Raw genomic sequence first — 22,850 nt, 5'->3', positions numbered from 1 at the left:
AGAATTGCAGAACTGAGGGCCATAAATTCAAATTTAAGGGGTGGAGGTTTTGATTGGATTGTAGGAAGCTTGTTTTTTTAGCCAGCGAGTTGTTAATTGCTGGAACAAGTTGCCCTTGCATGTAGTTGAGGCTAACAGTTTGAATAAATTCAAAAGTCAACTGGATAGTTACCTATGTGAGTTGGGAAACATAATTTTTATTTTCTTATCTACCTTCTTTTTTTCTGCCCAGTGCAGCAAAAGCCTATGGCTTCCTTGCACTACCCTTCTCCCTCCTGTCCTGGTTGTTCTTTTGGTACACATTGTATTTGCCATATGCAAATTCCATATCCCATATATCTGAGTAGACCATATCTCCAATAACCCCACAATATCTGTGTTTAATGACCTAATCAGTACTTTAAATTCATCAAATTTGTTTACTGTACTCTAGCATTAGTGTATACACATGTATATGTGCACCTGTTTCTGCTCTTAATTAACCCTAACACACCCCATGCATTTGCTTGTCTCATAGGGACCCTCCCATTGGGTCATATAATCCCTGACATCTTGCTTTCTAGGCTGTATGTCCCAATAAAAGCAGTGCAAGAATCACTTTTACCTCTGCCTGTATCTTTTTACAGCACCAACAGGCAGAAGTGAAAGTAAATTTTCCCTCCAAGCTAGAGCAGTGTGCCAACTCACTCAATACTGCCTAAATAGCATCAATAAATATTCTTGCTCCCCTCCTTGTAGAAACACTCTCTACTATTAATAAGCACCCACCATGCTGAGAAAAATTCTACTGATGAGTCTTGCACAGTAAAAAAATACCCGAGCCAATTGCTTGTAGTAACCGGATCCCATGAATACAGTCAGGGAACACAATGCATTCTCTTCGTCAAAAATACCCCAAATATTTTCTATAATTATTTACATTAATAATACAGATCAAATAGTAGCAGCTATCGAATAGTAAAATTTTCATTCTTAATACATTTTAATATTTGCCATGGAAATCTTACAAACTATTACATTGTCTGGAACACCCCGGTAAATTATGGCACCTCCCCAGGGTGTTGCAATGCACAGGTTGAGAACCTCTGCCCTATAGTGTTCCTATTGCATATAAATCAGCAAGAAGAACACTCTAAAATGCTCTGTAAGAGAACTGCCATTAACAAACATTCTAAGTTTCTCAGCCCATCTATGAAAATTCTGTTTGTTAACCTAAGTTAACAAATTATTGTTATTGCCATTCTAATTAGTGAGCTTGGATGTGAATAGGGATTATCTTCCAAGATATTTATTGTTTTAATATTCTGTTCTGTAGATTTAAAAAGTCCAAAGTTGGAGTTGTGGTGATCCTTTTGCAATAGTCTCCTGACACTTGTCCTCCAACATTTTTCCCAGTAATTTGCTTCTGGATTTTTAATACTTTGTTGCATTGAATTACTTATTGCAATTGTTTTCAGTATTCTAATTGGAGGCCAATGATGATAACTTTTTTCTTTGTCTTTGTTCAATGATACACACTTTAAGCACCTATTATTTTCAGACTTCTCTTATAGAGCATAATTTTCCAATTCAGAGCATTTATCTATCATTACATTAGCAATTCTAATCCTATTAGTGACTGGGAAAATGCTTTAAAGCTTCTTCAATTGGAGATGTCACTAGCCATCTTAGTTGGATGGAATGACCCTTCCCCCCACCAATTACCTATGTGAGTAGGGAAACATAATTATTCTAGATTTTTCAGCCTATATGACATTCAAATTGGCCTGTGAAAGCATGCTTCTGCAGAAATAGCACATGTAGGAGGAACCCCTAATGATGCTATCCCTAGCTGGGAAGTTGATTTGGGTTCATTTCCCATCATGAACTGGAGGAATTTTTGATACTCTCTTTAGTCAAGGGAGTAACTCCCACCTCTGAGAGCTATTTCAAGATTTTCAGCCCACACAACACTTATATTGGCCTGTGAACACACTTCTACTGATAGATACACAAACAGGTGAGCAAAAAGCTCTTATGCTGTTAAAGTAATAATAATAAGTACTGATAATAACAAGCTGGATATGAAATTTTCTTGTTATTTATCTATAAATTATTGTATATTGGATTGTTTTATTGGTTACATATTTACATATATTGAGAATATAGTTTTATAGGCACAATAGTATATATGCATAATGCACCTATTATCTTCACCATGTCAGTCTGTCTGTCTGGCTGCAAGTAATAACTCTGCACCTAGTGGATGAATATCATGAAATTTTATATTTGGGCCTTTTAAAATAGATTTCAAGCAATTCCAAATTTCATTAAAATCACACCAATAGAAATCTGGCAGTTATTATTTCTTTGTCCATCCATCTGCATGTAATAATTAGATTCCCAGTAGATGGATTTTCATGAAATTTGATATTTCACTCTGTTAGAATGATTTGTCAAGCCTTTCCAAGTTTTATTAAAATTGGATGAATAGAAATCTGGCAGTTATTATTATTTTCATACATATTATATAGGCTATTCATATACTATATATTGTAGCTGAAGAACTGGATATTATGTTTGTTGCCATGTGCAGAAATAAAACATTCTTGGTTTTTGCATGTGTTGTTTTCAGCTTTTTTTTTTTTTTTTGTTGTTGTTATAAATCATAAATTATTTGCTAATACACCTGAAATATAAGATTGTGTTCATTAACCAATTTCATAAAACAATGAAGTTATGAACACCTTGCTGTTGGGTTGCTGCACTGATGTATTTAAAAGAAACTTTGATTACAAAGGAAAATATACCTGATTATTTTATTTACGAGCTTTAACATTTGCTGTCTTTAACTGACAAACATTAGTGAAAGGTGTTTTCAAGAAGTGGAACCTAGCTATGACAGTTGGGAGCTTCTTATTTTCTCTTTTTTCTAATAAAACTATAGAACATTTTTTTTTAAATAAAATTTCAGAAATTTTTGTAAAAAACATTGAGAGTAAATTAAATAACAGGACTTTCTTTTTCTTTCACATGTGGCACAAATTGAAGAATGGTGGTAAACTGAATATAAGAAAATTCTTTTTTAGCCAAATATAAAGTTAATTATCAGAATAAATGACTACCACTTAATGTTATGGACCTACCTACAGTTTATATAAAAAATTAAAGGGTTGGGTAGATACCTCTTTTTTTTTTCTTTTTTTTTTTTTTTAAGACTGATACTGAAGAAGCCTTGCATCAGTTTAATAGTGATATTGCTTACCCCTAAAAAAAAAAAAAAAAAAAAAAAAAAAAAATCAAACCTGTGAAAATGTTCAGTTTTACTAGAACAACAATTAGTTCCATGGTAGTGGAATGCATATTTTTCATGCTTAAATAATAACACTAGCCGGCATACTTTTTACCTCCATTAATATATCAGCTGTTTGCAGTCAATTTTTATATGTAGATTTTGAAAATAATTCTTAAAACTTCTACATATACAGGTATTTTGTGTTTACCAATAATACATGTATCCTAATACAATTTAGGGAGTTAGATAATACACTGATCTGTTGTATTACTTGTAAATAATGTTTTCATGTGCTCATAGATGGCATTAATGTTTGGAAGGGTTAACATGTTCAACCTTGTCTGCTTACCTTCCCACCTCTCTTTCAGTAATTGAAAAGCAGTTGCAGTGCGAATATGATGTGCAGTTTATCTGCATATCTATTGCATGTTATTTGTTTCTTCTATGCTTTACTAAACAATTTATTAAAATGCTTAAGCAGAAGTTAAAGGAAGTGTCTTGATCACCCTGACAATTTCTGCTATGCATGTGGACAGTTTACAACCAAAACACAGTGGAAGATGATTTACAGTATTACTAAAATTCATATTATTTTGTACTTTGGTTACAGGATTGATGATCAAGACAAAACTTTGGCTCCACACCACAGATCTGAGGATATGGCTAACTGGTAATATGCCTTTGCTGTTCCTATCACTGGTGAGAATTGCATAACCACACTGACAATTGTTATTTCTCCATGGTTATTTCTCCTTGGGATGTCCAGCAAAAAGCATGCACAGCATCAAATATTTTAAAATGTCATCTGCAACTTCCACATAATAAAAACCTCCTAATACTAGACCCCCCCCCAATCATGGAATAAAGGAAGTAGTGATAAACATAGCAAGGATTCTTGTGATGCAGATTTTGCTGGACTCTCCACTTCAACAGATTTGGACCAACTAGAAAATTATAACATGTTGCACCTTAATTAAGCAAGAAGAGTTTGAATGACTTAGTTTGCGATTTACTCTGATCTAAAGAATATGAAGAACTCCTTGGTTCTAGGTTACAACAGTGGACATTACTTGAAGCAGGAACTAAAATTAATGTGCATCAAAAATGTCAGTGTTTTCAAAATATTTCATTATGGAAGACGGCTTTCTGTAAGGATAGTAGTCTTCTGAATGAACTGGGCATTGAATACAATACTAATGAGTGCCATATATTGGTGTCTCAAAGTTAACTTTAAAAGCAGTTTTGCCACAATGGAAATGCATTCACATCAGTTCCTCTGCTTTTGTGCTGTTAGATTGATAGAAACATTAAACTGTTTCCAAGTGCAATAAAGTACCATGACATTTGTTTAGAATGTGTTTCGTAATTGTAAGGTACTTGGATTACTCACTGGTCTGTAGGGAAGTCTCACAAAATACTTATTTTCTGTGTTTGTGGGACAGTTGTGCAACGGAAAACATTGTGAAGCAGAAAGAAAATAGAGGAATTTTTACCAACTATCTAGGGAGAAGTAATATAAAATGTGTTTCCCTGCTTGAACACAGACAGGTCCTTCTTCCACCTTTGCATATAAAACTTGGATTAGTGAAGAATTTTGTTAAAGCTTTGGATAAATAAGGAAGTGGAGTTTGCTACCTAAGGGAAGTGTTTTCCAATTTAAACAGATGCAAACTGAAAAAAGAAATCTTCACTGAGTCTCAAATAAAGAAACTCCTTAAAGATATATTTTAATCAAAGCTGCAGGATAATACTGAATTAGCAGCTTAGCAATCATTTAAAGCAGTTGCATGGGTTTCTTGGAAGAAGGAAAGAAGATAATTATGAACCTCAACTTTTCTGCAGTGTTATAAAGAATGTCTAGGAGCTAGAGGGAACAGGCATTCTGTGTGTTATCGCCAATCGGTCTAAAACACTGATGGATCCAATATCTTTCTATTTTAGAGGATTTGGGAGAAGTCCAGGTGGTCTGCCTCCCTAAAATTCACTCATGCACACCTTCTCGATGGTATGCCCTGTTACGTCACTTTGTTGGAAACGAACGTGTAGAGTGGTTCTCTTCAAGATGCTTGGTCAGCGTGAAGAGGAAAAGACCAAACCCTCCAGCACCTTACAACATGATGAAACAAATGGTCCCCAGTGACTTTCACACCCCCACTTATAGCAGCAAGGGGATCAGAGTGGAAACAGAAGGTGCTAAGAATCTTTGGGTACCACCAGGCATGCCATGCTTGGAAATTGAACTTGGCCTGTCACAACGTAAGATTGCTCATTGGTGAAGATAGGATATTAGAGGTGGAAAAGGAATTAGAAAATGTGAATTGGAATATCATCAGTTTGGCTGAAACAAGAAGAAGAAAAGAATCACTTATAAGTTTAGAAAGTGGAAATCTGCTGTACACCAATGGAAACAGTGAAAAGAGCGAAGATGGTGTTGGCTTTCTGGTCCATAAAAATATAAAAAACAATGTTTAGGAATTTAAAAGTACATCACCCAGGGTGTCAAGACTACTCAGGATTTCTAAGAGGTGCAAGCTAAAGGTTATAATGATTTATGCACCAACATCGAGCCATGGTGATGAAGAGATTGAAGAAATGTACACTGAAATTGAGAGACTTTTAGATGAGCAGAAAACCCACTACACCATCATTATGGGGGACTGCAATGCTAAGGTTGGAAAGAGACAAAACAGCACAGAAAGGGACTATAGGAAATTTTGGAATTGGTGAAAGACTTATGGAATTTGCAGATTCTCTAGGAATGTCAGTAATGAACACTTTTTTTTTTTTTTAACAAAAGGGTGAACAGAATGGACATGGAAGAGCCCAAAAGGATTAACAACTAATGAAATCGACTTCATCCTCACTAACAGAAGATATATTGTGAGTGATATTACCATCCGGAACAAGATAAATGTTCGAAGTGATCATAGAATGGTAAGATGCACACTTGATATAGATGTACGGAAAGAAAGGAAAAACTGACTCCAGTAAATAATACGAAGGTCTTTGAGATAACAGAAGAGGAGAAAAAGCAGTACTTAAGAACAAGTTTGAACTTCCAGACCTTTCAGGGCCAAGATATCAATGAGGATCATAAGAACTTTCTGAAAGTGATAAAGCCCAAGAAACCTATAGGTAAAAAGAAATCCAAAGAAGAAAAAATTAATCATGAAATACTTGTCATGATGAACCGAAGATGACAAATGAAGAGCAAGATAAACATTGACAAGGACAAAATTGAGTATCCCAAGTTATGCAAAGCCATTAGAAATACTTAGAGCAGACATAAGATTTAACACAAAAGTAGAACACTCATTAAGGGAAAGCAAGAGACTTAAATCAGCAGCTCTGAGCCGTAATAGAGAAAGGATACTGAAACTTGAAGAATAACGATGGTATACTTATAAATAGGAGAGAAGGCATAATTCAAATAGCAGAAGACTACTATAAAGAATTGTAAGAGTAAGGGAATGATGCCAGCAGTGGGGAAGCTGGATCACAAATTAGTAACACATACGACATAGCCAATATCCTTCCTGATGAGGTAGAGCATGCATTGAAGAAAATGAAGAATCAGAAAGCCCCGGGTGAAGATGAAGTTACAGTAGAGTTGTTAAAATTGTGAGGAAGCAACATGGCACAGAAACTGGCAAGACTCTTCACAAAGTACATTAGGAAAGGTGTGACGCTTAAAGAGTGGAATAATGCAATCATAATTTTGCTGCATAAGAAAGATGATAAATCAGAAATTGGTAATTATAGACCAATTAGCTTGTCCCACATCTACAAGTTGTTCACAAAGGTCATTACTAACAGATTAGAAAGAATACTTGACGAGAATCAAGTATTCTTTCTAATACTGAAAGAGCAGGTCCCTCCGTAGCCAGGTGGGCAGGAGCAGCAGTGCATGGCACACGCTTCTTAATTAGACCCGGGTTCGAGCCCGTCACCACCAAATATGGAGGATGCAGAAAGGTCAGGGAATGGCCACTGCATATCCCCGTAGCAATATGGCCTTAGTTGCTAATGCTCCTAAAAACCAAATAACAAACAAACAAACCGAAAGAGCAAGCTGGCTTTAGGAAAGGATTCTCAACTTCTCAACTATGGATGACCTTCATGTAATATTGCAGCTAATGAAGAAAGCAAATGAATATAAAACGTGTCTGGCCTGTGTGGATTATGAAAAGGCATGTGCCTCCATACAGCATAAAGCAATGATTTGGGCACTGGAAAGACAAGGCATAGATACCCCCGTACATTATGATTTTGAATAAAATATATGAGAACGCTACCTCCTTTATTAGACTAGACAAAGACAGCAGCAAATTTAAAATCAAGAAAGGAGTTTGACAATGAGACATATCTCTGAAGCCGTTTACTGCTGCCCTTGAGGAAGCTTTCAGAAGATTAGACTGGTTGCAGAAAGGAGCCAATGTGAATAGAGAGTACTTAAACCATTTACTATTTCCAGATGATATTGTGATCATAAGCCACGATCCCAAAGAATTAGAGAAAAACATTAATCGGTTATGTAGAGTTGGTAAGGATTTCGGACTAAAGATAAATATGGCTAAAACAAAAGTAATGGTGAACAAGTATGCCACAGAAAGGGATATAATCATTGAAGGAGCAGTAATTGAAAAGGTGAATTCATATACAGTCGATTCTGGTTATTTGGGACACATCGGGACTAGTGCATTTTGGCCCAATTAAGCGTCTGCCCCAATTATCCGAAGTTTAATGTAAAAGAAGTTAAAAATACAATGGACCCCCAATTTACAATTGGTTCACTGTACAATCAAATCACATTACGATGGACTCACCACAGTAAAGTACCGTTCACTATATGATGTGTAGTAAGTGCCGCTCGTTGTGATCATGTTTCAAGCAGTGATTCTAATGAGCGAAAATAGGAGGAATATTATCCACAGGCTATAAAAGTAAAGATATATTAAGCACAAATTTACCCTTTATTACCTTACCAATTAAAAAATTAAATGATACCCGAAAATCGGAAGAATATACGTGATAATTGGAATAATTAATACATACTGTAATATGTACGTACTAACTAGTTGACATTTCTGTTCACTGACATTTGTGGGTGGGGTTAAAATGTAAAAAGATAAGTAATCAATAACAAAGAACTCGGCACACACACAAATTGCAAGTAACACGATACGTGCAAGTGAGAACGGAGTAACAAGTTAAAAAGCTTTAAAAATAGGAATGAAGAGAAGATTCTGAAAATTAATTTTTTTATATGATTGAAGATTTCGTGGAAATAACCTAGCTATTCATAGCAACCAATTTAATAAGATATTAAATTGGTTGCCATGGATAGCTAGGTTATTTCACCATAATAACCCAAAGAATTCCAGCTATTGGTATTATCGCAAATTCAATAAGATCGAGTTTACTATCCGTTTATGATAGATTGCACTAACAGAAAAGCCCAGTAAACAGGTGACTGCTAATTGTGTTTATTGTTTTATGGTTGTGACCTCCAGAAATCCGAACGAACCACGTGGTAAGGTCGGAGACAATTGTAGGGTAATCTCCAGTGCTGCGGTCTTCTGTCCCGATTAAACAGCATTTTGTCCCAATTAAGTGAAATAAACCCTGGCTATTTTCTTAATTGGGTTCTGTTTTTTGAGATTTGCCCCAAATAACTGGCTGACCCGATTAACCGGTGGCCCAAATAACTGGAATCCACTGTACTTATCTGGGACAAGTCATTTGCTGTAATAATCAAAAAATGGCTCAAAATCAAGAGAAGAATAAATTTCAGATGGATAGCATTCAGGAAATATAGTCACATACTGAGGAGTAATATCCCAATCTGACTGAAATGTAAAATAATGAACCAATGTATACTCCTCTCCATGACTTATAGAAGTGGAACTGGGGCATTCATCAAAAGAATGGAGAGAAGCTGAAATCTACACAGTGAAGATTGGAACATATATTAGGAATCAGACAGTTAGATAAAAAGAGAAACACATGGATTAATCAGCAAACACAAATTAGCATTAGTATTAGCATTAATAGAGGCACATGATGCAAGAAAGCAAGCTTATATAGCATCAGCCAAAAAAACACCCTTCTCATATCACCCATCCACTCACTCCAAATGTTTGTCTAGTTCTGCCTTGAATCTATTTAAGCTGACAACTTCTACGACAGATGGAAGTTTGTTCCAGCAATCAACCAATTTTCTGGCTAAAGGCAAATTTCCACACATCTATCCTACAACTGTCTTTCCTCAATTTGAATTTATGCTCTCAGGTGATTATTTTGAGCTAGAGGAAGAATCCCATCAGCATTAAGCATGCTCAAACCATTCAAGGCTTTATACACTTCAATCAGATCACCTTGCAGGTGCCTAGTCTCCAGGCACTGTAATTTGCAAAACTTAAGCCTTTTTTCATAAGAGCAACCCTTTGTGCTCCATTCACTAATCTTGTTGCCCTTCTCTGTACTTGTTCCAGCAGCTCTACATCCTTCTCAAAATTAGGCCTCCAGACCTGTATACAGTACTTGAGGTGTGGCCTGACCATTGCCTTATACAAGGGGGATAATCACCTTCTTATCCCTGCTAGAAAAATTCTTGTATATCATTGACAGGACACCATGAGCTACTCTTGCGGACAGTCTGTACTGCTCAGAAAACTTCATATCTGCCTGCACAATTACCCCAGGTCCTTTTCATTCTCTACCACTGTCAGTGTTGTACCACACAGTTGATACGTTACTCTGGGGGGTTATTGCTTCCCATACGCAGTACTTTACATTTGTCGATGTTAAACTTCAGTTGCAGCAGCGTACTGTCATTAGTGTCATTAACAATCCTGCCGACCTTCATATCGTCTGCAAACTTGAACATTAAGCCTGATATACCATCATCAGTATCATTAATAAATACAGCAGGCCCCCGTTATAACGCGGTTCGCTTTACGCTGATTCGCTATAACGCTTTTCTTATATTATAACCCGTATATGACTATAACGCTGTCAAAACTCACTATAACGCTATTTTACTAGCATACAGATTGAATATTTGGCAAATCCGTCTTCAGTCCAGTCTGTTTTGAGCCTTTTTTTTTTTTTTTTTGGCAAAAGGAGAAAATAGTCACCATGAAATTAACTACAGTAATTATTTTTATAATTTCTACTCTATGCACAAAATTGAAACTTTCAATATGCTCTATTTTCTTGGTGTGGATAGTTTCAAGGGAGAAATTCTTTTTTAGTACACCAGCTGAAAAAATTTACCATCCAGTGTCATATGCTGTTACGAAGTCTGCATTTTCTGTTCTGACATGTAATAGAAAGATACTAAAAATAGATTTACTCCCTATCTCTTCTTTTGTTTTACTGTGGGAACTATAACTTGCGAAATGTTTTTCACACAATCAATCCCATGAGTGCTAAATGCGGTGCTGTTTCTTGTACAGTATTCTCTTGTCTTCTGAACTCCTCTGACCTTGTGGTCGCCCGAAGTACATAAAATTTGTTTGTTTTACTGTTTTGGAAATTCCATAAACATTCTCCATGACTCACACCATAATTTATTACAGTATTTTCGTGCAATAAACAACCATTTGATTTTACTGCACGGTAAAATCGAACTTTTCAGATAAATAAAACATTTGTCACCGTCTTCAGCTCACTTGCCAGAGGAATTCTAGATATCATTCAGTGCATACATACAGACAGTTTACTGTACTCGAACATCGTATCACAATCAGTGCAACGAAGTTACATTTGCAGAGAGTTATGGCGGATAAGAATGAAAAAGCAACAATGTCTGGACGCGGTGCAAAGATTGGAAAGGTAAGAAAAACATTGAGTTTGAAAATTAAATTAGACGTTTTGAAGAGAATTGATTCCGGTCAAAGACAAGTGGATGTGTGCAATAATTTAGGACTGGCAGGTTCAACTGTAAGAACAATCATAAAAAATAAAGAATCAATTTTAGCAGCTGGAAAAACCGCTGTTCCCCTGCAGGCAACTAAATTGACCAGGGCTAGGCCGGCTATTATGATTGAAATGGAGAAACTTCTACATAATTTTATTGAAGACAACATTCAACGTAGAATTCCGTTAAGTTCAATTATTATTAAAGAAAAAGCGAAGAGCCTATATGAAGATTTAAAGGAAGCCCACCCCGAAAAAAATGTGGAACCATTTAACGCTAGTAAGGGCTGGTTTGATAGATTTAGAAAGCGCTATAACCTGCACAATGTAGCAATACAGGGAGAAGCTGCAAGTGCAGATCAACAAGGAGCCGAAACTTTCAAAAAAGAATTTGTTAAAATTATTGAAGAGGGATGTTATACTGCTCAACAAGTTTTTAACATAGATGAAACAGGTCTTTTTTGGAAACGAATGCCTAAAAGAAGTTTCATATCGAAAGAAGAAAAAAACATGCCAGGCTTCAAAGCGGCGAAGGATCGGTTAACTTTGTTGTTGGGTGGTAACGCTGCGGGGGATTTTAAATTAAAACCCCTTTTAGTTTACCATTCCGAAAATCCAAGGGCTCTTAAAGGTTTAGCTAAATCAAACCTACCTGTCATCTGGAAGGCTAATAAAAAAGCTTGGGTAACCAGACCGCTTTTCATTGATTGGTATGCTGAGTTCTTCTGTCCTGCAGTGGAAAAATATTGTGCAAAAAATAACATTGGTTATAAAGCTATTCTAATCATGGACAATGCGCCAGGACACCCAAGCAAAGAGAGCTTAGAAGACTTGAACAATCACATAAAAGTTTTTTACATGCCTCCAAACACTACATCTCTGATCCAACCAATGGACCAAGGAGTAATTGCCACATTTAAAGCGTACTACATAAGGAACACCTTTTCCCAAGCTATTAAAGCCATCAACACTGAAAATGTACCGAGTTTAAAGGAGTTTTGGAAATCCTATAACATTAAAACCGCCATCTACAACATTTCAAGTGCCTGGGATGAAGTGACTCAGAAAACCATGAATGGAGTGTGGAGGAAAGTTTGGAAAAATTGCATAAAGCATTCCCAGGAACCTGATGATTCCGTTGAAAATGTTAAAACACAAATTGTTGAGCTCGGAAAAGAAGCAGGATTACACGAAATTAACGAAGACATCGTACAAGAGATGATCGACAACGACAGGGATGGCCTCTCTAATGAAGAACTAATGGAAATTTTAAAAGAACAAGAGCTTGCTATTGAGGGAGATGATGATCAAGATACTATAGATGAAGAACCGATGAAGTCGCTGACTGCAAAAGGACTTAGTGAAGCTTTTGAACACTTCGAAAAAATGTGTGATTATTTCCGGGAGAACGACCCTGACATGGAACGAAGTGCCAAGGTAATAAGAAATTTGAAGAAAGAAATGAATCCCTACATGTTGTTGTACAACGAGAGGAAGAAGGCCGAAGCACAACCCAAAATCGACTCATTTTTCAGTCCAAAGATACGAAAACTCGAGAGCACAGGGCCATCGAATTAATAAATTCATGATTTTCGTAAGTTAATTACCTCATAATTATATGTGTATATAATGTAGAATATTTTATATGTACAAAATTTTGAATATTAAGTATTTTTAATCGATATTGGTGCATATTTTCACTACCATTTATTATTGATTAGAAAATATCCTATGGAATAGACCGCAACTCACAAATACATATGTTACCTTATGGGAATATGGCGCTCGCTTAGCGCGGATTCACTTAGCGCTCTGTTTTCCCGGAACGAACTATCAGCGTTAAGCGGGGGTCACCTGTACAGAAAATGACAAGGGATTCAACACTGAACCCTGGGGGACTCCACAAACAGGCGCCTCGAAGAGCAGTGGATTGAAAGCTATGAGTTCTTATCAAAATTCATAGCTTGAAGACATAACAGATGGACTAAGAAAATAACAGAATGGTACCCAAGAAGAGCTAAAAGAAAACTCGGAAGACAACAATGGAGATGGTCAGATGAAATTCACAAGTTTGTGGGTAGTAAATGGATGGCCATTGCACAAAACAGAAGAAACTGGAAAGTTGCTGGAGAGGCCTTCATCCATCCTGCAGTGGATTGAAAATGGCTAATGATGATGATAAAGAAATTCATTTTTTTTTCATTACCATCTCAGTTTTTTCACTCAGAATTTGGGAGATATATATGATGAGCGAGGTTAATGCTTTCATCGAGACATTTCTATGATGGAAAAGAGGTGCCAAGGTGGCATGGAATACTGCCATGATGAGGGATTACTCCTGATTTCTTTGGGGAGGGGAAGTAAGAAAAATGGACTATAAGAAAAACTCTAAGTAATAAACATTTCTAAGGAAAGAGAATGTATGTAGTATATTATATATTTAATTAAAGTATTTTAAAATGAATAAGACTTGTTTTTAAGATAGTATATGTATTATTGAATGATATTCAAAATTGGTTGTTCATTGAGTTATAAACATTTCAGCATGTTTTTCATTGGAGATGTGATAGAAACATTTTGGTATATTTGGAATCAGTGGAGCAGTTTCATTTATAATCTGCAAATTTTGCTCCAAGGTATTGAAAAAAAATTTTTTGTTGGCCAGTATACTTAATGTTTCATGACTATTTAGACTATTAAATATTTTTGATGGATTTTGTGTAGATCTGCATTCCAAGATTATATAAAATAGTATATATGAAATATTTTATATAGGTCTATATTTCAGGAGTTATTTCTGTTTTATGGATTTAGTATTTATTTTATTGCAGCAAGATATCAGCAAGAGATTATCACTGCCTGCAGATCTCCGTCTTCCTGAAAGTTTTATTGCCAAACAGTCAGTCAGTCCCACACTTGATGGCCCCATCAGCAGGACGGTGCGAAGGCAATCCTTGGCAAGTATTATTTCTTTTGTATTGAGTAAAAGGAATTGTGTGGAATTTGATATAAATAAAATTAATGTAGAAACTAACAGTTGATGGAAACTCCATTGCAGTTGTTAATATGGTTATCAGTTCTGCAATCCATTTTGGGGAAGTTCCCCTCCCCATCTAAGGATCCATATCCCTAACTCTTTAAGGATTTTGATCAACGGATTTTTTATTCCAGTTAGATTGGGGATCTGATAGGGATGGATAATTATTGTAATGGGTTATTTATAATCAGTTTTTTTTTTAGTTTGTCCATTAGTTTATAAAACTCCAATTTCTTCCTTTTCTATCCTGTCATTTGGCCTGATGAGAATTCCCCAGAGGAATCAGAAAAATTGTCTTCATTATTCTAAACTATAATGAATTCGTTGGTGTTGTCATTAAATTTAAATGCTCCAGCATTTGGCAATTTTTTTTTTTTTTTTTTTATCACAAATATTTTGTTAAGTGCTTCATGACATTAGAGCTACTTTTTATTTCTTTGATAGGACATGCATTGTTACATAAATATATAACAATGGAGGTCCTATCAAAGGACTCACATTAACTTTATATGGTTAACAAGAAATTGTGTTTTAATTAGAAGATATTTCCTGTAGAGGTAGGGGGAAAAAAAACAAAACTACATTGAAGAAAAGAAATGGTCTTCTAGATGCAGAGTGTGAAGTAAGCTTACAGCGTGCCATGCTTCCAATGGTTGGCTTAATATAGTCGTAGAAAATCAGTGTAAGGTATATAGTCAAAAAACATTAGTTTCTGTAATATATTTACAAAATCAAATTGTACTCAAATATTTATAGTGAATGTCCTTTCCTTATTTCAGTAGAAGAATAATGTACAAAAAAAAAATTCAAAAAATGGGAACCAGTGCTGCTGGAACTAGGTTATAGTATACATTTTTGTCAATACAAAATTTCATTTACTGGAGACTAGCTGGACAGAACTGCCACAGACATTAGAATAGAAGAGCCTTCATTAAGGTTTGCTGAGATAAATATGATAGTAAAGCTCTGTGATTATGAAAAGTCAATTCAGAGTCCACTAAAGCAAAAGCCAAGCTTGGATATGGTAATGTAACACAATGTATGTTCATTGAACTGTCAACAAAGAATACTGTAAATATATACTGTATTTCCCCATGTATAAGATGCACCCTTTTTCGAAAAATTTGGGGTCTAAAAACTGGGTGTGTCATATACACTCGTTGTAGATTTTTTTTACTTGCATTTCCCGCTTTTTTGCACTTGTCTTTGTGCTCATTGTTTCACACTTGTTACCGGTATATTAGGTTACGTTTTGCTACGTTCTGCTCAGAAATGGCTCAGAAAAGATTTTCGTACAGTGCTGAATTCAAGTTAAAAGTGATCCAGTTTGCAAAAGTGAATGGAAATCGTGCTGCTGAACGTAAGTTTGGTCCTCCTCCAACTGAGAAAACAATCCAAAACTGGCTATTGGTAGAAGAAAACCTACTGAAAATGCCACGGCAGAAGGAGGCCATGGGATGACCTGCGAGACTTCTTTTCTTCTTTTCCTTGGTCGGATTACTGTTTCAAAACTTCTGATGTCAACATTTGCTCAGATCGTGTCAGTGAAATTATTCTTGCAGGAATGGAATCCTTTATCCCACACTCCACGTTAAAATCTCGTCCTTTATCTAAACCTTGGTTTTCCAATAAATGTGCTAAGGCTGTCCAAGAGAAGAATGTTGCATATTGTAATTGGCTTGTTACTAATTCTTCAGTTTCATTTTCTGCCTACACCAAAGCTCTCAACAATTGTAAAGCAGTTATTAATCAGTCCAAACTAGAGTTTGAACAGGCTAAGAGTAGAAAACTTGCTTCTTGCCCTAATGGTAGCCGAGCATTCTGGTCTCTTGCCAAAGCTATTGGCTGCAACTTTTGCCCATCTCTGCTCCCACCTCTGTCCAAATCAGATGGTTCTGTTGTCACTTCAGCCAAGGATAAAGCTGACCTGCTAGCATCCCATTTTTTCTTCCAGCTCATGTATTAATGATCTTGGTAAACACCTCTCACCATTCCCAACACACTCCATTCAATGCCTCCTGTAGTCTTCCATCAAAAGGATATCAGAAGGATTTTGATGAATCTTGATGCTAAGAAAGCTCCAGGTCCTGATGGTATTTCTCCACTTGTTCTCAAAACCTGTGCTCCTGAACTTACTCCTATTCTTTGCCGCCTTTTTTTTTTTTTTCACTTTCTTATTCGAAAGGTGTTTTTCCTTCTGCTTGGAAATTTGCTCATATCCAGCCAGTTCCTAAAAAGGATGACAAATCCCTCCCACCCAATTATCGTACCATTGCAATTACTTCTACTCTTTCTAAAGTAATGGAGAAATCAATTAACCGCCAACTCTTAAACTACCTAGAAACCTTCCGTCTCATCAACGATCGCCAGTATGGATTCTGTCAGTGTCGATCCACTGGTGATATTCTGGCTTATGTTACCCATTTATGGACTAATTCAATGGAAAGGTTCGGTGAAACACAAGTAGTTGCTCTTGACATCTCAAAGGCTTTTGATTGTGTTTGGCATAAAGGTCTTCTAAACAAGCTTCCATCTTATGGTTTGCCAACTGTTTTTAGTAATTGGTTATCCAGTTTTCTCTCTGATCGCTCACTGAGAGTGATGGTAGATGGCCCTCTGTCTTCTAACTTCTTCATTAATGCCGGTGTACCCCAAGGTTCAGTTCTTTCCCCCACTCTTTTCCTCTTGTATATCAATGACCTTCTTCCATTGACTGGAAATCCTATCCATAGTTTTGCCGATGATAGCACATTGCATTCAACTTTCCATTTTGAGAAACCTTGTCCTGCTCAATCAGCTTCAACTTCTCAAAAATCTGCTACCAATTCCTTAAATGCCGATCTTCAGGTAATTCTCCAGTGGGGCAAAGACAACTTAGTTGATTTCAACCCTTCTAAAACTCAGTCTTGTCTTATATCTCGCAAAAAGGATTCTTCTGCTCCTATGCTTATCTTTAGTGACACTCCGATTTCTAGGCAAAATGATATATCTCTTTTGGGGATTACCCTGACTTCTAATCTCTCTTGGCACAAGCACATTACAAATATTGCTTCCTCTGCATCTTCCTCTTCTGCTCCTATGCTTATCTTTAGTGACACTCCGATTTCTAGACAAAATGATATATCTCTTTTGGGGATTACCCTGACTTCTAATCTCTCTTGGCACAAGCACATTACAAATATTGCTTCCTCCGCATCTAAAAAACTTGGTTTTCTCTTTCGCTCTCGGCGTTACTTTTCTTCCAAACAGCTGCTCACTCTGCATAAATCGCAAATCCGCCCTGCCATGGAATATTGTTCCCACATCTGGGGTGGTGCCCCCAAAACCTCTCTCAGTCTTCTTGATTCCATTCAGAAGAGGGCAGTTAGGTTAATTAATGATTAATCTCTAACAGAGTCTCTCCACTCGCTGTCTCATAGACGCACTGTTTCTGCTGCATGCCTCTTCTGCAGATACTTCCATGGGCACTGTTCTTCTGAATTGTCTTCTATAATTCCCGCTCTCTCTTTCAAAACAGTCGGAACACGTGCCGCCACCAGCCAACATCCATTTACTGTCCAACTTCAAACTCACAGAATCAACTTTTTTCATCTTCCTCATTTATTCATTCAACTGCCGTTTTCTGGAACAACCTTCCTTCATACGTATTTCCTGAAAATTACAATTTACAGAAGTTCAAGTCCAATGTCAACAAATATCTTCTTTCGTCTTCTCAACCTCCAATCCAAGCACGGTACTAAGTACTATAGGTTCTAATACCTCTCGTGTTTGGGGTTCACATAAAAAAAAGAGAGAGGCAAGTCAGCAAAATGGCTTGATTTAGAGAGGGAATTGAAGATATAGATTGAAGGGCAAAGGGCAATTGGAATTCCCGTGTCCACAAAGATGGTTCAGCATGAGGCAAGAAGAATTGCTGATGAAAAAGAAGTTACTGATTTCAAAGGAGGACACAGTTGGTGCTTTGGGTTCATAAAACGGAATGGACTAAGCATGCGTACACGCACCAGACTTTCCCAAAAGATGCCTGAAAGCTATGAGCAGAAGGTCCTTGAATTTCATCATTTTGTCATTCAATGTCAGAAGAGACATCAATTTGAGTTGGGACAGATTGCAAATATGGACGAAGTCCCCCCTTCAATTTAAAGTCCCAAGTAACAGAACTGTTGATTATTAGGGGGTGAAAACTGTAACTGTGAAGACAAGTGGACATGAAAAGAGCCATTATACAGTTGTTCTGGCTTTTTGTGCCGATGGAACCAAGCTGCCTTCTATGCTGATTTTCAAACGCAAAACAATGCCAAAAGAAGACATTCCTCGAGGTGTGATTGTCCACGTTCATGACAAGGGTTGGATGGATCAGGATGGGATGAAGATCTGGTTTGAGAAAGTTTGGAGCAGGAGACCAGGTGGGCTCTTACACAAACCTGCCCTATTGGTGCTTGATCAGTTCAGGGCACATATAACAAAAAACACAAAGAAGATTGCTGCAGAGCAAAAAACAAAACTTGCCGTCATACCTGGAGGCTTGACATCCCAGCTCCAACCACTTGATGTAAGCATTAACAAACCCTTCAAAGCTGCCATGAGAGACGAATGGAACCAATGGATGAAGTCTTCTGGGGTCAATTTGACACCAGCAGGAAGAGTGAAGAAACCAACTATAGGAGAAGTTTGTACCTGGGTGAAAAGATCCTGGGATAATATCAAGATTGAGATTGTTGTCAAGTCATTTAAGAAGTGTGGCATTTCAAATTGCATAGATGGAACCGAGGAGGAGGCAATATATGACAGTGATTCATCATCAGACATAGATGAAGACAAGCTAATGGATGGGAGTTTTGACAGTGATGAGGAGTTGTATGAATTTTATGATGAATAAAACTTGAGTTCAATTACTTTATGTAATACATTTTTTTTTTTCAAATTTCGGGCCCCAAAATTAAGGTACGTCTTATACATGGGAGCGTCTTATCCATGGGGAAATACGGTAACTATCTTTGTTGAGAAGAGGTGGCAGAGCTGGTACAGAAATTGGGAAGGTATACTGGCTTCTGATGGTCGTATGAAAATAAATATGTTGGTAAAGAGTGGCATGAATGTTAGAAAACAAGGAAGTTCACCTTTTTTATTTTTATTATTATTTTTAATACTTTTAAAGGAGATATTCATTCTCCCTCCCTAGATTACCAAGATGAATTGGAGGATATCCATGGGTGTAAGTGCATTCCTAATATGATGAAAATCCAAAATTCCCATCTCCTAATTTTTTTTTTTGTACATACATGGCTGGTTCTGAGATGTGTGAAGTCATCCTTGTGTTTGAAAAAATATGCTTATTTTGTCTCACTGATTTGGTAAAACCTCAATTTAATGAACTAGATAGGGTAAGGCCTATCCAATTGTCCATTAAACTCTAAAGAAATGCATATAATCTCAATTTCCAAAATGTTATGCAAAAGAATTGCACTATGAAATAAAACAATGTTGCATGTTGTGATACTGTATTTTTCTGCACTTAATGTGTGGAGAAGAGCTTGAAATTTTGCTATGTCATGTAGTTGGAACTCTTGACCAAAGCATATTTGATAAAGGACTAAAGAGCTCTTGAGTGCTCTCATTTGAAGCTCAAATGACTCCAATGTCTGATGTGCTTGAAAAACTGATAGAATTTGATGACATGGAAAATCCTTGCTCCCTATCACTTTATGCTGAAAATATTTCAACTGATGCCAAATACTTTCAGACAGAGGCAGTTACATCACCTGTATGAACAAAATGCCTGTCTAATTGGATGCTGTTCATCATTTCCCAAGTCTGTTAAATTGAAATGTGTTAAAGAAGGTACATTTGAAGGCTGTATACAGATACTCTGAATATAATTGAAGGGAACGATCAGTGCCCTAGTTAACATTTTGAGCTTCCTCTTGCCTATGAAATAAGTTTATATACCTTACATATTTTGTATCTATGTTTATAATTAAAAAAATTTCAGATATTTGGGCATCACTGGAGATTGAAAAGATAAACCAACACAACAGGATATATATGCTCTTGGGAATATTTTAGTACTGATTCCATATCACCCTCCCTCCACTCCCCAAACATACAGATATTTCTGTGTATTTGGAATGACTACTCTGACCCATTTCAGAATTTATTTAGAATGATCTTAGACTTTTGTATCAAATTTTGTGCTAGTAGGTTAACCTTCCTACCCTCATGCAATATGTACTGCACAAAGCCCTCTGAACTGCTAACCAGTTACATGGAAACATCTTTGTCAATGTTCCATTAGTTCAGTATAAGAATTTTTAACTCCAGAAGTGCTTTATTTGATAATCTTTTACTGAATCACTAGAGTAGGTGATGCCTGTAAATATGCCAAATGTTAAAATTTCATATTTGCATTTATTTTTGACCTTTATAATTTATTCACATGATTTAGTTTGCAAAGCAGTCATTGCATTGATAAACACTTTGAATGGCATGCTCACTGCTGAAAGGAGTAAATCTAAATATATTAGAGAAGCCAGTTTGCTATTCAGCAGTGCTATTTGGAGCAAGTCTTGTGCTACTTAGGGGGAGGGGGTTGCAAATCTTAAAAATATCTGGTCTTTGGTCAACCAGATCTTGGTTCAACATTCTACCTGTAATGAAGTTTCAAGTAAAGCATCCACACGAATCCAAACTAGTATTTTGAACATGAAACCAAACTGTTCATTTGTTCCTGTAGTAACCATTCATTTTCCCTTTGTAAACTAGTATATTTTATGTATAAGTAGACTTTGAAAATAGTTTATTGCACTGAATTTTTTTTTTTTTTTTTTTTGCCAGAATTACTTATTCACGTTGGTCTTACTACAACACATTAATCATCTGGCACCTGGAAATAGTTATTATTATAATAATATGTTAGAGAGGAAACAGTACTCTTGATCTGATTTATCAGCAGTGATTTTTCATGCATTAAGAATCTTCGGGTTAAAGACCCACTGGGTGGCAGTGATCAATCTAGACATAGCTACAGTCAAGAGTAAAGGAAAAGGCTTTTGCTTTCGTTAAAGGTGACCACTGTAGTCACCTTTACAAAACTGGAAATAATCATAGAAGCTACTAAGTTTTTCTTACCAACTAAGAAATACTCTTCATGGCTTAGACCTAAATAGATGTTATATGAACTAACGAGACTTGTGGAAGAGAAGAAAAATGTGTGAGATGCATATAAATTATCAGGTAATACAGAAGTCTATAGTAGATCCAAGCTAGTCTGTAATCAAGTTGCAAAGGAGGTTAGGCAAGCTAAAGCAGATTACAAGAAGTCTCTGTCAAAAATGTAAAAGAAAAGCAGCAAATATCAATGTTTTTACTGTCGATGTCCCTGACAAACTGAATCGGTATTTTGCATCTACATTAACACATGAGTAATTCTTTATGTAAGAGAATGCCAGAAGTTTATCAAACTCTAATGGGAAGCTAAATGAATTTGTGATAACTGTAAAGAAAGTGGAAGAGAAATTGTTGAAGAAAAAAGAGAAATTGTAAACATAAAAAAAAAGCACCTGGTATGGATGGAATCTATCCATTTATATTAAGGAAGCAGCAAAGGAGGTAAGTAAACTCTTAGCCATAATTATGAGAGTATCCTTGGATTCATTGTTGAGGTCCTATTGACTGGATATGTGTAATTGTTTACCCAGTTCACAAAAGGGAATCAAGAGGTGACGAGAGGTGACGTAATTACAGACCTGTTAGCTTAATGTCTGTTTCAGGGAAAATGATGGAGTCACTGGTTAAAGAAGTAATGCAGGACCATCTAGACAGGATTGCAATTATACTGCAGTCACAGCATGGATATGTTAAGGGAATTCTCTGACCAATCTGATTGTATACTATGATGCAATAAGAAAGGAACTGGCTGCAAAAAATAATTTTGATATCATATACTTGGATTTTAGGAATGCTTTTGATACTGTTGCACATAAGGCTGCTGTACAAACTGGAGCAATGTGGCATTAAGGGCAAGTTACTGCTGTGGATAAAGGGATGGTTGAGTGAGAGAAAAACAGATTGGTTATCAATGGACACTGCTCTTTGTGTGGACCAATGTTATTAGAGAAGTCCCTCAGGGTTGAGTGCTGGCCCACTGTTGTTTTCATTGTTTATTAACGATTTTGGTGAAGGGATATCAGGCTTAATGTTTAAGTTTGCAGATGGTACATAGGTTGGCAGAGTGGTTAATGACATCAGTAACCAAAGTATGCTACTGCAACAAGTTCTAGAAAAATTAGGCTGATGGGCTGAGAAATGGCAGTTGAAGTTTAACATTGACAAATGAAATGTACTGTACTGTACTGCATGTAGGTAGCAGTAATCCCAGATTAATATACCAGTTGTATGGTATTATACTCAGTGTAATGGAAATTGTGGAAAATATCTGGCTGTACAATTACCTGACAGTAACTGTACAGTCATATATGAAGTTCTCTAAACAATCTGCTAGTGCAGCTCATGAGATTTTTCCAATGATATATAGGAACTTTGTTAGCAGGGTAAAGGTAAGGAGATGGGTTATCCCTATGTACAAAGTCATGGTTAGGCTGCATCTTATGTACTGTA

At 36.4% G+C, this 22,850-nt stretch overlaps 1 protein-coding gene across 1 annotated transcript in view; it reads left to right on the top strand.

Annotated features, from left to right (window-relative positions):
- LOC150078195 (cyclin-dependent kinase 17-like) overlaps positions 1-22,850 on the top strand; it is a 251,117-nt gene that overhangs the window by 84,639 nt on the left and 143,628 nt on the right. Inside the window, exon 5 of the mRNA XM_090385304.1 lies at positions 14,029-14,154. Within this exon, the coding sequence (XP_090241430.1) occupies positions 14,029-14,154 (126 nt within the window). The remainder of the gene's footprint in view (positions 1-14,028; positions 14,155-22,850) is intronic.

The sequence above is a fragment of the Mastigoproctus giganteus genome, chromosome 11 (assembly GCF_048544385.1).
Source record: "Mastigoproctus giganteus isolate SK-2022 chromosome 11, ASM4854438v1, whole genome shotgun sequence".
Lineage (NCBI taxonomy): Eukaryota > Metazoa > Arthropoda > Arachnida > Uropygi > Thelyphonidae > Mastigoproctus > Mastigoproctus giganteus.
This window is presented reverse-complemented; position numbering and strand designations above follow the sequence as displayed.